The sequence below is a fragment of the Labeo rohita genome, chromosome 2 (genome assembly GCF_022985175.1).
Source record: "Labeo rohita strain BAU-BD-2019 chromosome 2, IGBB_LRoh.1.0, whole genome shotgun sequence".
Classification (NCBI taxonomy): domain Eukaryota; kingdom Metazoa; phylum Chordata; class Actinopteri; order Cypriniformes; family Cyprinidae; genus Labeo; species Labeo rohita.
Genome location: NC_066870.1, coordinates 15,655,737 through 15,672,360, shown reverse-complemented (window position 1 = coordinate 15,672,360; position 16,624 = coordinate 15,655,737). Strand labels below are relative to the sequence as shown.

General features: G+C 36.5%; 1 protein-coding gene across 2 annotated transcripts in view; it reads left to right on the top strand.

Moving 5' to 3' along the window:
• The window catches only part of tox (thymocyte selection-associated high mobility group box), a 72,401-nt gene extending 59,405 nt beyond the window's left edge, over nt 1-12,996 (top strand). For both annotated transcript variants that reach the window (XM_051134658.1, XM_051134650.1), the window contains exons 6-10: nt 1,269-1,499; nt 3,173-3,253; nt 4,460-4,816; nt 11,243-11,391; nt 11,477-12,996. In XM_051134658.1, the coding sequence (XP_050990615.1) occupies nt 1,269-1,499; nt 3,173-3,253; nt 4,460-4,816; nt 11,243-11,391; nt 11,477-11,513 (855 nt within the window). In that variant the 3' untranslated portion in view covers nt 11,514-12,996. The remainder of the gene's footprint in view (nt 1-1,268; nt 1,500-3,172; nt 3,254-4,459; nt 4,817-11,242; nt 11,392-11,476) is intronic.
• Nucleotides 12,997-16,624: the final 3,628 nt, after the last annotated feature.

Genomic DNA, 16,624 nt, shown 5'->3' with positions numbered 1-16,624 from the left:
ATAATATGTATTTATATTTATGCTGTAAAATCAATTAATCACGATTAATCGCATCCAGAATAAAAGTTTACATAATATATGTGTAATAAATACACACACACACAAGTATATATTTAAGAAATATATGTAATATACAATTATATTTATGCTGTCAAATCGATTAATCGTGATTAATTGCATCCAAAATAAAAGTTTACATATATGTGTGTACATATATGTGTGTACTGTGTGTGTGTGTATATATATATATATATATATATACACATACACATACATACATACATATACACATATATATATATATATATATATGTATATATACACATACATACACGCAAGTAATTGATGTGACAGCACTAATTTAGATATAAATAATGACACATATAATAGTTAAAATACATATACATATATATCTATATCTATATATATATATATATATATATATATATATATATATATATATATATATAATAAAACATTGGTAACACTTTAGAATAAGGTTTCATTAGTTAACCTTGGTTAACAACTTTAGTTAACATGAACTAAGCATGAACAATACATCCACAGCATTTATTAATCTTAGTTAATATTAATTTCAACATTTACTAATGCATTATTAATATCACAAGTTGTGTTTGTTAAAATGCACTGTAAACTAACATAAACAACTATTTTTATTAACTACAGTTTAATTAATTAATGTACTGTTAATTGTTTGTTAGTTAATACATGACACTTTATTGTAAAGTGTTACTAAAATATCTTGTCATTTTTAATGCAAAATGACTATTTGCTATACTAAAATTACAAGTGTGCATTTTATGGTATTTCTTCATGCAATTCAAATTCCCTTATTTAGTAAAGCATATCTGATTGCCCTTTAAAGTGTACAGATCAATGAACAAATTAGTAACTGTGAACAGGCGATTATGTCATAATCACAACGCCCTATAGATGTTCTATGTTAAAATGAATATTTCACTGTCTAGAAAAGGTCTGTTCCTCACAACTGCAGTCTTTATAGAAATAGTTATCTGGTGATCACAAACAACTGCAAACGTCATGGAAAATTATTGGTGAAAATGCGTGGGAACCCGGTATATAGGAATAATGCACGACAAGTCATTAAAATTTAAAAAGTAGCTCCAGGCTTTGGAGACAAGGCTCACTAACTAGCTTTAGGAAGATGATTCATTCATAAAGCTGTTATTATTGCTTAATCTAATTGGATATCTATTGTTTACAATAATGAGCCCCTTTCTTTTCAGATGAACGGTGCAGAGAAGAGAGCAGCCACAGACATGGCCAAGAAGCCCAAAACCCCCAAGAAAAAGAAGAAGAAAGACCCCAACGAGCCTCAGAAGCCAGTGTCAGCCTACGCCCTGTTCTTCAGAGACACGCAGGCAGCTATCAAAGGCCAAAATCCGAATGCCACATTTGGGGAGGTTTCTAAAATAGTGGCGTCCATGTGGGACGGCCTGGGCGAGGAACAGAAACAGGTGATTTTTTTCTCTCTTTTGCTCGTGCAAACATGAAAAGTTCCTTTATCTTGTTGCGATCTTGCAACTGACTCATAAAGACTGAGGTAATGCCTTAGGAATTGGATTAGTGTGTATTTCTATACACAAACCACATGTTTTGTTTATTATCTAAGGTATTATCTAGAATATATACAATAGTATATCCACATAACGATGTGTTATGACAGCAGATGCGATGACGCACATGTTGGTCAGAACATTTGTTGATTTCCCCTTGTGCAATCAGAGAATAACAGTGCCTCCGCGGTGGTGCTGTGGTCTAACATCAGTTGTGCATGTAGGGGAAGTCTTAAAGTCAGGTGTGAAAACAGTGCAATATGTGAGATGATTTTTTTTTTATTGGAACATAACAAACAAAGGTTTTGTGGGGTCTACTAATCACTTTATCAAGTTTCGGTACACATTTGACATAAATACAGTCTATATTATAGTACACAACCGCATTTTGTACTTCACTGCATTCTGATCTAGTTTAAAAGTACTTGAAAATACTATTTGATCTCAAACTAGTACTTAAAACATTTCCAGAAACTAATACAAAAGTGCATTCTGACTTTACAATAAGATTTGTTAATGTATTAACTAACATGAACAAACAGTGAACAATACATTACACTTTTTATTGATCTTTGTTAACATTAGTTAATATAAATAAGTCATTCATTGCTTGTTCATGTTAGTTCACAGTGCATTAACTAACAAACACAACTTGTGATATTAATGATGTATCAGTAAATGCCGAAATTAACATTAGCTAAGATTAATAAATGCTGGAACGCACAAGGATTTCAGTTTGAGTACTTTGAAGATACACATTAGATCATGCAGTCAAATAACAATTACTTTTTATTTGCTCTGCATTACAACAAATGTGTATATCAAAGTGTTATATTAGAGCTTGTGTAGTACCTTGTAAATGTTTAATATCCTCATTAAGGTGGCTTTTAAGATTGAAAGCAGTGACGATGAAAAGGATTAGCACTTATGCTCACACCTAGAGTGTTTTTTAGGGTGTGAATTTAGGTTTTGAAGAATGACACGATACGAGAGCTGTTCTGATTTCAGAATAAACAGAACTGAAAGTACCCATTTCTCTCACCAAAGCCACCAGACAGCATCTACAGTCATAAAAAGCTGTTTTATTTTTTGTGTAGTCGTTTATTTTGTGCTCTTTTCACTATGTAAAACACTCAGCCGGTGAGGCTGATGAAAACACTTAAAAGTACTTTTACTCAGGAGAGGATGTTTGCCTGATAAAAGAACATCATGTCTCTCTGCTGTTTGTGTGTGTTTTTTTTCTTTCTCTATCTCTCTTCTGCTCTTGTCTTTTTAGTAGAGGTCTATTGGTTGAGGTAATAACAGCACAGATGTATTGATGGGCAAATAATTACACATATGCCCCAACTGAAAGGGGAAATATGGACAGTCCATAAAGGCAGAAGAACAAGCGATGGATAAAGTGGGCTGCACTCAAGCACCATTTCAGTGCTCCAACAACAATTACGCATTATGGCTCATAAATGGACTGCCATTAGATCCCATTTCTAAGAATAATTGTGCACAGGAACATGAAGAACAGCTTTGGCCTCTTAATATATTTTTTTCTTTGTTTGTTTGTTTTATCATGGCAGGTGTACAAGAAAAAAACAGAAACCGCAAAGAAGGAGTACCTCAAACAGCTGGCCGCGTACAGAGCGAGCCTCGTGTCTCAGGTAAATGACTTTGGGCTATTGAGATGCGTACATGCTTTAAAACGCTGACGTTTAAGAAGGGACATTTCGACATGTTCCTGTTTGGCAGTTTAGAGATGTTTTTGAGACAGCTTGAGTAATAAACAAAAACTCCCTTCACACACCTAACTGGAAATATTAAGAAGAGAGCGTGGAAAAAAAAAAAAAAAAAAAAAAAAAAAAAAAAAATTTCACATTTTCGTAGCCTGCGAGAAATCCAATATTTAATATCTACATTATACAACCTGAATGGAAATGCTGCAAGAGAATATAGAGAGAAATAATATAGAGAGAAATCCAAAATTAAAATATATATTTGTATTTTACATATTTTATCTAACTTTAAGCATTTTATACACTTATTCGAAAAAAAATGACTCAAGATAGTAACAATTTAAACAATATTTTTTATTTGTTAACTTATGTTCATCTATTCTTTTTAATAGTAATTTAACTATTTTTGAATTTTTCTGATCATCAGTCAGACATAGAGATTTACTTTACATTTTACCAAGCTGATTACTCAGTAAAAACTCCCACAGATCATGTTTTCATGTCATTTTAAGTCTTATTTTGACGTAAACAAAGTGGTTATATCTAAGTGTGTGAGTTGTTTACTTATTTTAAATTATTCTTAATGTCATTATATTGGTTATTCAGACTGATTCACAAACGCAGAACACGCACAAGAGGTGCGATTTATCATATAAACCAATCACAGCCGAACATAACCAGTCATAACCCCCACTTGATTAATGGATCACAAAACCAGTCATAAGTATCACAGGTATATTTGTAGCAATAGCCAACAATACATTGTATGGGTCAAAAATGCCAAAAAATATTAGAATATTATGTAAAAACTGCAAATTTCCTACCGTAAATATATCGAGACATAATTTTTGATTAGTAATATTTATTGCTAAGAACTTCATTTGGACAACTTTAAGGTATTTGAAATATTCAGCTTTTTTTTTTTTACACCATCAGATTCCAGATTTTCAAATAGTTGTATCTCAGCCAAATATTCTCCTATCCTAACAAACCATACATCAATAGCAACCTTATTTAGCTTTCAGCTTAGTCAGAAAGCTTATTAATCTCAGTTTCAAGAAACTGACCCTGTTTTGTGGTCCAGCGTCACATTTATGCAACCAACAACTAAAACCCTTTTCTAACTTTCTCTAGAGCTACAATGACCCTGGCGACGTGAAGGCATCACAGGCCTCTCAGATGCTCGGACCCAAGCCACCAGTTTTCTCTGGAGCAGGCCAGTCTCACCCAGGTCTCTACATGGCTCCTCCATACCACCAGCAGCCAGGACTTAGTCCCCACCTGCCCCCGATGCAGCCGGGCCTAGCCCGAGGTGGTGCATCCCGGCCCAGCGCGCCTATGCCAGGAGCGGTGAGCATGGGTAGCATGACGGGCTCATCCCCACCTCCACTGCAGATCAGCCCCCCCTTACACCAGCACCTCAGTCTCCACCAGCAACAACAGCAGCTCAGCAGCCACCCGCTGCCCCTGCATTCCCCATCCATGGCCCAGGTGAGACATCTACTGATAGTTTTCACAATAAATAATGCACATTTTGCTTTTTAAATAGTAAGGGTGGGCAATATACCAGTAGACTTAACTGGTAGAAATTTGTTAACCGGTTGAGATTTTACACGTCTTTACACTGTAAAAAACTACTTCTTGAGTCAACTTAAAATAATTTGTTACCCGACTGCCTTAAAATTTTAAGTTCAGTCAACTCAAAGTTTAGTCAACTTGAAATGTTAAGCTGTACTAAGTGACAACTTAGATATTTGAGTTGATTCAATTTAAGTTGACTCAACAAATTGTGTTTTTTTGTTTTTTACAGTGTATTGCTGTTACACACGCACATAACGTTGCTGTGCTACATGGTCTCTAAAACTTACTGTTTGCATTTGTTGTTAACCATTGTGGTATAAAAACAAGTGATTTTAAGACACTGAAACACAATCAGCGGCGAAAGAGAACTCATTTCACTATATGCACGCAAGGCCTGAGCTGTCAGACTGTTTTGTGGGGGCACATGTAGACAGCGTGGGAGTATTGATTGAGTTATTTTTGCCGCTTTATAGGCCTCAAATGGTTAAATACACACACTTTTATGTGTCAAAATGCCTGTCTTTGCAAGTATCCTCATAAACACGGTAATTTAGGTTTTAAGTGTAAGCAAACAGCTGAGAAACAAAGCACGTGTAACAGTATACAGGATTCGAGCAGCTCTTAAAGTGACAGCAGTCTAATATTCCTGCTTTTGTCATTTATGTTAATCAAACAACAACAAAAAAAATCTCACTGCTCTTGACTAAATCACTTTTGTACCTTTAATAAGACAAAATATATAATTTACACATAGCAGAATATGCAGTGTTTTTATACATTTGATTAATTCATTAATTAATTAAGTTTTACTAAGTGACAGCTTAGATATTTGAATTAATTCAACTTAAAATTTTAAGGCAGCTGGGAAACAAACCCAGTTTTCAAGTTTTACAAACCAAATTGTTTGTTTAGTCAACTCAAATCTCTAAGTTTTCACTTTGTACAACTTAACATTTCAAGTTGACTAAACTTATTTGAGTTGACTGAACTTAACATTTTAAGGCTCCAGGGTAATTATTTTAAGTTTTTTTTTTTTTTTACAGTGCACTGCTTCCACAAAAAAATATTAAGCAGGACATGTTGTTAAACATTGATAATAACAAAAAATGTTTTTAGCAGCAAATCAGCGTATTAGAATGATTTCTGATGCATCTTATTTCACTGAAGACTGTAAATTTAGTTTAGATTATAAAAGAAGAAACAATTATTTAAAATTACAAAAATATTTCACATTAGTAATGTTTTTACTGTACTTTGATCAAATAAGCGCAGCCTTGCAAAAGTTCGAGGTCAGTATATATTTATTCCATTGCACCAAAAATATATTTATGTAATATATTCATTTAATTTTTCATGACTGTACATACATAAAATATTCGGTGCCTTATCAGCTGACCACTAGTCCTTGCATCCAAAACCATACATATTTAAATTCATACTTTTACGCAAACTTAAAATGAGCATGAAATCAGCCTAATTTAATGTAATTAATCTAAGATGACCTACATTTAATTATTTAATATATTCTGTTAGACTTCAAGTGAACGATTCTTCCCAGCCAAAGCCTGCTTTTACAGAAAGCACTTTTCACCATCCAATCAATTCCCAATGGACAGCATCAAGCCTCTGCCTATATTCCTCTTCTTCTTTTAATGTGAAATCTACCACATTCTAAAACTAAAATGGATTGTGAACTCTATTTCAAGATGACTTTAATCAAGCAAGACATTAGCAGCCTTTTCACTGTTATTAAAACTAGAGCAAAAAAAGGCAAGACAGACACCAAGCCGGGCCAATTAAAGAATCCGCTCCCCCGCCAATCTATTTTCCATAAACCTCTCGGAAAACCCGCCTTGTCTGATTCTTCTCCAATTTCCATTATACATTATCGTGGAGCAGATAGCAAAGCATATATATATGTGTGTGTATATGAATGTGAGAGTGGAGGAAGTGCTGTTTATGCAGCAGATGCAGCACCGTTTCATTTTTCATCATTTCCGGCCCCTTCAGCCTATCTCTCTCGCCGGCGAATGAGGTCAAGAGAGGAACCATTAATATCTGCCAGCTTGTTTTATGTCCATGCCGTGCAAAAAAAAAAAAAAATCCCAGCGTATCACACAGACAGATTTTCAATTTTCTCTCTGTAATAAACAGATGCATTAGGATTTGGATGTGACTTAAGGTTGCACAAAAAAACTCACATTGAGATTGATGAATACATCAGTGTGGAAGACAAAACGCCTCAGCTATCTGATGAAAACAGTTTTTCAGACTGGGCCGAAGGAAATGAAATTAGTTCTCCGCTAAAGCGTATAGGAGGAGAAGGCTGCTTTTTGAGGACGTAGACAACAGCAAAGCAGAGAAAGCAAATAAAGCCTTTACCCATTCAAACCCCCCAAAAAATCTAATTAAAGAGAAAACGACCTCTTTCGAAAGAACGTCTCTCCTGCTTTAACGTGCGAGGAGGAACCGCAGCCCTACATTAACACTCAGCCTCATTATTAGCATCAGTGCTAATTAAACCCTCGTTCCTCTAATAGAGATCTCAAACAGAGGCGGTTAAGGAGAGGTTTGAAGCCCGAGTCTCCTTAAGCACTCGCGGCGACGGCGAGAAACGTTCCGTGTTGATCCGTTTCATGTCTTAATAGCCTTGAGTTGCCCTGGAACTTCAGTGGGATTGAGATGAGGTTGTAATGAGGTCCTAATGAATAGCACCCTTGTGCCTGGAAGCTCTTTAAGAGATGAGCATCAGCTGGGAGGCAGGACTGACTGGGGCTGGAAAGAAGGAGAGGGCGGAGAATCGCATTGTCTTGGGGTAAACAGGGATTAGCTTCATAAAGAGAGATGAATCAGGTGGTCAGGAGAACAGGTGACACGCTATCCAGTGACAGCGGTTTGATCTTTCGCCGAGGGATGCGACGTGCTGTGTTTTCGGTGGGATTCGTGGAGGAAACGCGGCGACGTATAGATTCCATCAGGGGAGAAACTGAAAAATATTTCCGATTCAAACGTTGCGGCGAAGAAGAAAAAAGTTCGCCGTTCGCATCTGAATATGAAAGGCCTATTGTTGTAAGTTTCTCTTCCTGTGCCCGCTGGGAATTCTGGGAAACGTTGTATTTAAAAGAGCAACTACTTGATTGAATTTCATGTGCTTCTTTTTTTATCGCTCCTCGGCAGGAAAATTAACTATTGCTGTGGATGATCGTCGTCGTAAGGCGAAAAAAGTGTCTAATTTTCATGCAGATTATAGTGTGAATTTGTCTGAAGTCCAATTTTAGATTACCACAGGGCTCCTTGTATGGCTGTGTCAATCTTTTGGAGGAGAGTACGAATGCTTAAACTTGGCTTTTCTCTCCTCCGTTTGGGGAGTTCTTAAGCCTGTTCCGCAGATCCTGCCTTTATGGGAGAGTTTTTAAATCCAAAGGGGAGTAATAATCCTCGTTCATTTTTGCATATTTGTGGAGAGCAAACAAAACCGCGCGGTTCAACTTTTTCGGTGAGCTGAGGCGGGCTGGGGGGAGGTGAGGCGGTGTTGGGGTGGGGAGGGGGGACACAAAGGGGCAGATGGAGCCTTTGTGATCGAATGAAGGAGAAGAATTTGAGGAACAATTCATGAATAGGTAGAATCTCTGGAGGGGGAAAAAAAACGCAGCCACCTGCTGTCTTGCTCTTTCAGGCAGATTCTCTTGTGTACCACTGAGATTAACTTCCTTTTCACATGCAGTCTTTCTTAGGCTAAGAACAGAGAAGAAGTCTTCAAATTAGAATATCTTGCTTCGTTTATTTTTCGCCTACCCCCACCGGTCTCCCCGACCACCGAATGCAGTTCCTCATTAATGCTCATTTGAGGCTGCTTGCGTTACACTGTCATCATGTCCACTTCAGATCCTGTAGGATGTTTGCTGGAATTACATTGGACGAGCTGCTTTGCTCTGGTTTCTCTCAGAAAAAACAGGAAGGCTAGTTCAGCATTCTGATGCCAGACTGTAATACAACTCAGCGGTAAAATATTTATTTAGTGGGACAGTTCACCCGGAAAAGAAAATTATGTAGTTCCAGAGCCATTTGCTGAGTGGAACTCAAAAGTAAATATTTATGAAAAATCATTACAGAGGTCTTGCCGTACAACTTGTTAAGCACCAAAAATGACAAATGAATTAAATTAGTCGATACAATTTGTTTACTATATTACAAGTGTTCTTTTGTGTGAATAGATACAAATTTGAGTCTTTATTCACTTCCCTTTAAGTTAACACTACCGTTCACAAGTTTGGGATCAAGAAATTAATACTTTTATTCAGCAAATATGCATTATATTGATCAGAAGTGACAGTAAAGACATTTACAGTAGGAAAGTTTTCCTAATCCTGAAATAAAAATGTATCATGGATTTCACAAAAATATTAAGCAAGAAATATTTCTTGAGCAGCAAATCAGCATATTAGAATGATTTATGAAGTGTGACACTGAAGACTGGAGTAATAATATTTCACAATATTACTGTCCTCCCGATCCCAAGCATATTTGTAGTCAATGACGGCGCCGATAATGAGCATTTTTATGGTTATCGGTATCGGTCGTTTTCAAAAACGATTTGTCGATAAAATAACTTAAAAGAATTTAAAGAAAAGTTTTTGTCAGAGCCCTTGTTATTCTTAATTTTGACATTAATTATCATTTTTACACAAGGCACATATCGTTTCAAAATATCGGTTATCGGTCTACTACTACTCCACATATTGGTCGACACGTATTACTGACCCAAAAACAGCATTTTTACATTGGATTTTTTTTGGCACAACCTAATATTACTTAAATTTTCAGCCACTTGAATAACAAATTTAAAGTTCCCTACACAAAGCCATTGTATGGCTTCAAAACACTGTAAATACAACTCCTAAACATCCACTGGTTACTACAAGCTGTTTTATACAACAAGAGCTGCATAACCATTACCTAAAAATGTCTACTTTTGCGTTTTCCTGACAAAAACAACAGCATGCCACAAAACAGCATGACAATAAATAAATAACTGATGCTTGAGTTTTCATTTTTGCCAGAATGATTCCTTTGTGCTGCAATACTTTATTCTGGCACACAAATTATATTATTACATAACAGATTAGGGCTACCTTCAACTAAAGATATTTCTGGTCGACTAGTAGTCGTTTCTTTAAGCATTAGTCGACTATTAGTCTCATTTTTATTAATAAACCATATAAATCATAATGAGCCTTTAATTGCCTACATAAGCGCTCAAACGGATGCAACAAAAGATTGCCACAGCACATCAGCAGATATAATAATTCTTAATGTGTCAGGGAAAAACAGCAAGTAGACTACATTTTAACGTTTTTGGGGTGGGGGCGGATTAAGTTATATTTTTGGGATTTTGCCTTTATTTTTGATAGGACAGTAGAGAACAGACAGGAAAGTATTGGGTCAAGAGAGGGATGGATCGGCAAAGGACCTCGAGACGGGAATCGAACTCAGGTCACCACAAGCACAGTTGCGCTATATACGTCGGCACACTAACCACAAGGCTATCAGTGCAGACAATTGCATTAACGTTTTAATACTTTATCGATAAACTAGCGCTTGTTTTGTTTTTTCGGCTTAAGAGATGAAGTCTGCGACACTGACTCATCATCTCCGCAGTAGTAGATGCGCCAGTATGAATATTTGTTTTCTATTTAAATTGTTTCATTTAAAAGTAGACATTTCACTCTCTATAGATATATTTTTCCTATCTGTAAGGCAATTATACACAGAGACCAAGACGGCAGAAAGTACATCCTGTTTGCTTTATTTTACAAAAGCACAATGTTTCGTTGTTATTGTGAATGCACACAAATAAACAGTCTTTACAGATTTCAAAGATGTATTAATTTTTATCTGTATGACCAAAAATGACAGAGTATTTTAAGTGCAAATGATCGCACCGGCGCCTCCATCTGTCATGCAGTGAGTGCGCTTCTATTCAGCTTCAGGCTAAATAGCGCACATTTTTCTGTTACTATTAGATTGAGCGACTATGTAAAGTTGTTTCTTCATACATATTTCAGATGAAAAGCCATTCAATGAATGATAGTTGAGTTTGAGTGTCCTGCCCAATGTACTATATTACCACATAGACCAGCCGTTAACGATCAGTCCGTCACGTCCTGTGGAATTTTTTTTTCTGTGACTAAATGACTAATAAAATTTTGGTCGACCTCTTCTCATTGATTGACGGTCAGTCGACTATTCAGGGGCATCCCTATCTTCACTATAAGCCTTGACTTTGTGGGACCTACTGCATGTATGATCTAATATGTAATCTGCTCTCCCTCTCAGGGTTTCCCCCTTCAGGCAGAGTATCAGAGCATGGTAAATGTCACATCCTCCGCCGGACCCGGCCTGTCCCCTTCAATGGACTACCGCACCGGCTGCAGGAACGGCCCGACCCAGGGCCTGGACTGGACCCCTGACTACTGCGGCAACGGGTGAGCGGACACTAACTAGCTCGATCACCATCGCTCAGATTTCTGTGGCAGCCATTTTGACCTTATGTTCATATTTCCATCACAGAGCTCTGCAGAGGGACAAAGCCCTGTACCTGACCTGATCGACATGTCCGACCTCCCGCTCCTTCACGCTCACAGGACCAAGGCAGTTCCTCATCCCAGTACAGCTATTCAGGGCCTGATTGTTCAGGCCTTCTTTTAGACTAGACACAATCCACGCATCAGCAAAGCAACGTTTGAATGTTTTCTTTCTCATGGCTCACACTTTAGTGCACCCTACCGTGGTGGCTTTGGAATTTGTATCTCCTTCTAGCTTCTGACATTCAGACATTTTGGATCTTTAAAATAGAGTTGAAATCATCGCAAGCATGAACATGTAAATTGTATGCTAAAATTTGTTTAAATGCAATCACCTCTCTAATGATATTGACTTTTAACGCCCTCCTATTGTTCCGCCGCGTACCTAATAAGGGGCCGTGTACGGAAACCCCCTGTAGACGTGTGTTTTATCGGAGATCGCTCGTGGTTTTTAAGACGTCGCGTAGGTCAACTTGCCTCGCAGGAAGGTCGTGTCAATCCATCGGTTTCTAAGCACTTACCGCCACGTGTCGGAGACTCCAAGCTCTCGCTGACAATGCGGCGGAACGAAAACCAAAACAGAACTTCTTTTTTTGTACAAAGAGGAAAATCGCAATCTGAAAAAAGAAACAAAAAGCCACAAAAAAAAGAATGCAGACTCCTGCGTCTCGCCCCACTCCTCTTTTTCGTCGTATCACTCTTTTCTAGTTCAACTGCCTTAGAAACAGAGTTCTGTTGTAAGTATAAAACAGTCGCTCATAGGAACGTTATGAACGGCCGGACGGCTTGTTTCAAGCAGCCCTCGTTTCAAGCTGTAAATAGAATCTGTGTTACTCCTAGAGTATAAGAATTCAACTTTTTTTCTAGTGACAATGTGATTTTGAATTGGACCGCACCAGTTCGTTTAAAACTCAAAACGGAATAATTAGCCAAGAGGGGTAATTTCTTGGCAGCGGGCGTCGCCGTTGATTAGACCGACAAAAGAGACTAAAATAGTGTTCTTTTTCCCCCCAAGTTTAATAACGTGAAGGTTGATGGCATCGACCGGCGAGGTAGCATGAAACGATTCATTAAAGAAAGTACTAAAGAAAAGTTTATTTTGTATTACGCAAAATACTTCTTTTGTATCACTTCTGGCATATTGATTAATGTCATCCAAACTATGTGTATGAAACTGTCAGATGCTTATATGGTGTTAATTAGAAGAAACAGTGGCAGATTGGAGAGTTGCTGTATAACCCTGGCATATGGCTGATCATTTACTATTCCTCTACACTGTGTCTATATGAGATCTTTTTATGGTACTTGTTTGCGCCTATTTATGAAGGAAAAAAAAATAACTGTAGGTGTTTTTTGAGTAATTATGTTAGAGTTCCAGGGATGTTTTTCTGTTCATTTGTTTTGACAGAATTGATCCAGGCAACAATGTGAATAATTCTTATTTAGTTTTTATTGTGTTTGAAAATAAATAAAGGCAAACCTGCATTTTTGTGCAGTAATTAATCAGCCAGCGTCACGAGTGTTTCATTGCCAGGAATTCAGGGCTAAATATTTGTATTGAATATTATGCGAGACATTTATAACCTCGTAATTCCTCTGGCAGAAAAAGGTCAAGCTTAAGTTTATGTATAATGAACACTAATTCTCTTCCTCACTCATATCTCATAACTGGGTCACAGTGTGTTGTTGATACAGAGCGTAATAATAACAATCCATTTTCCAACTATGAACACAGCACAAATAAACCTCCCAATGTCAAGAGCACATTCCTGCCCTGCCATACAGCTGCCACAGACCGATTCACCCAAGGGTTTTACATATTGATCTCCCTCTAAATGCTTCCTAAGTGTCATTTAAGTCACTGGTTTCTGGCACAAACTGTCTTTATAAACTCTCCATTATGCATGACAGAGGAACATCTAAATTTTGTCCAATTTATGTCAATGTTCCCCAAGCTATATAACATTATTGCTGCATACTCAACGCAAACTGCAGTAGAATAATGAGAAGAGTGAGCATCTCTCCCAACAATATCATCCATCCATCTTTCATTGTTGGTCTCTCAGACCTAAAACAGTGGGTTCTTTATTTAAAAATTTCTGGACTGTGAAGGAAAAATCATAAAACAATTATGAACAGCTGATAGTTTTTTTATTAGTTAGTTTGGGGTTAAAGTCTGGTTTTGTAAACAGAAAGGAACTTTCTTTTGACCTAAAACCCTATTTGGACAATATCCAGCTTCAATGGACTTTGTACTGGAGTGTCACTAGAAGCTAAAGACAGATTAATAGACTATCTTTATTCTGACTGCCTCGATGTTTTTGAAAATTACAGCTCCTTGTCATTGAGTTCATTTTTAGTGATGGCAAAATATTGCCATCTAGTGGCCAAAGGCAGAATAGCAGCAGGCCTATGGCCTGTGTACAAAAGAATCACACTGGTTGACGTGACAGACAAAAGCTAATATTATTCATATATGATTTTCTTTTTTCCATTAAATGATTCATATTTCAGGTAAACCTGTTTATATGACAGGTAAATGGTCTCTATGAGTAACAATGTGATTTACCAAGGTGACTATGCGGAGTTAACAGATGGTGCAATAGGTGACTAATGTTACCATTGTACAGATCCTTATCGCTTCATCCAAAACAAAGAGTGAAAAAAGAAAAACAGAAATCCTCGCCCTGAAACCACCCCCTTTCCTACTTGCTTACTATCCAAAAACAGCTGAAAAAGTGTCTAAGCACCAAAAAAAGAAAAAAGGAGTAAGAGCAGCTGTATGTTCTAACCATAATTACCTCCCCCAATCAGAGTTTTGGACATATTAATCCTAATTTTTTCAGCAAATTCAGCAAACATTCATTTGTGCCTGCATACTTACTGATATAGCAAACAGGAAACATTTAATCGGATGCTGAACAAATATATACACTATCATTCTAAAGTTTGGTCAGTAAAGGTTTTCACGTTTTTCATGTCCTTACCATGATCAAAAACAGTATTATTGTGAAAATTATTACAATTTAAAATAACTGATTTCTTGTTGAATATATTTTAAAATGTAATTTATTCCTGTGATGGAAAAGATAGATTTACAGCATCATTACTCCAGTCTTTAGTGTCACATGATCCTTCAGAAATCATTCTAATATGCTGATTTGCTGCTCAAGACATAATTAAAATCAATGCTTATTATTCTTGCGGAAACCATTTTTAAGGATTTCTTTGATTAAATGAATGTTCGAAAGAACCACATTTATTCAAAACAGAAAATTACTGTGTGATTACTTGTCTTTATTGTCACTTTTGAGCAATTAAAGGAGAAGTTCACATCCAGAACAAAAATTTACAGATAATGTACTCACCCCCTTGTCATCCAAGATGTTCATGTCTTTCTTTCTTCAGTCGTAAAGAAGTGTTTTTTGAGGAAAACATTTCAGGAATGTTCCTCATATAGTGGACTGCTATGGTGCCCGTGAGTTTGAACTTCCAAAATGCAGTTTACATGCAGCATTAATAGGCTCTAAAGGGTCTTGGCAAAACGAACAATCATTTTCTAAAAGAAATTGCAATTTATATACTTTTTAACCTCAAATGCTCGTCTTGTCTAGCATCTTAACTCTGTGTATTCCGGTCTAAAACAGTATGGTCGAAAAACTCCCATGTCATTTTCTCCTCCAAGTTCAAAATCTTCCTGTTTTATCTTTTTTTGTAAAGGGCGTTTGATCTTCTTTGCACGCTTACTTTGTAAACACTGGGTCGGTACTTCTGCAGCAATGCAGGACGATTTTGAAGTTGGAGGAGAAAATGAGATGGGAGTTTTTCTACCTACTCTAACTGTATTGAACTGGAATACACAGAGTACACGCAGAGCTAGACAAGACAAGCATTTGAGGTTAAAAAGTATATTAAAAAAAAAATTATTAATTAAAAAAATATATAAATAAACAATTGTTTCGCTAGATGAGACTCTTCGTCCTCGGCTCGGATTGTTTAGAACCCTTTGAAGCTGCATTTAAACCGCATTTTGGAAGTTCAAACTCTCAGGCACCTGAAATCCTGAAATGATGTCCTCAAAAAACATTGTGAAAAAAAAAAAAAAAAAAAAAAAAAAAAGACGTGAACAACTTGGATGACAAGGAGGTGAGTAAATTATATGTAAATTTTTGTTCTGGAAGTGAACTCCCTTTAAATGCATCCTTATTGAATAAAAGTATCAATTAAAAAATCCTACTGAGCACAAACTTTTGAACAGTAGTGTAGCTAATTTAGCATTTATTGAAATTAAAATATCATGTTTTCCCTAACCTTACACATAATAAAATGCATTATTTTCTTTTGTTCCCTTCAAAACAGATGTTTGTCTTACAGTCTTTACCAATATTTACTATATTTAAATGTTTATTTACGTTTTTATGAGCCTCTGTATAGCAATTTGTTATATCACAATTCTGAGGAAAAAAAAGAATCACAGTGACAGATTTACACAATAGTGTTGAGATGATAATTCCTTATTAAGGTCATTACTAGTACATTTCGCATTACCTTCAACCATGAAGGGAATAACAGACATGCCAAAGACATGACACTACTAGACTTTACTGTAGTGCTTTAGGGTTAGCGTTAATTATATGAAAATAGCTATCATTAGCCTAAAAGTACAAATGGTACTGTGTTCGGAGAACGAGCCAGCAGAGTTTCTGGAAGTGCTGCACGACTCCAGTAGCAGAAACAACTATAGTACTGTGCAAAAGTCTTAGGCCACTAGTATTTCAGCCAACAAAAAAATGGTTTAAAGTCAGTTATTTCTCTTTCGCTGCAGTGCATCAGAAGGAAATATCAGTTTACATTTTTTTACGTTTTGCCATTAACTGTAATCCAGTGAGATTTTTCATCTGATCTCATCATCATCCAGTCTGTCTGGAATGACATGAAGAAACAGAACAAACTGAGACTGACTAAATCCAGAAGAACTGTGACAACATCTCCAAGTTGCTTCAAGAAACCTACCTGCAAAGCTACCTGAAAAAATATGCGCAAGTGCACCTAGGGCAAAAACTATTTTAAAAGCAAAGGATGGTCACACCAATGTTGATTTAATTTAGTTAATAAAAGTTAATTGATAAAGAAA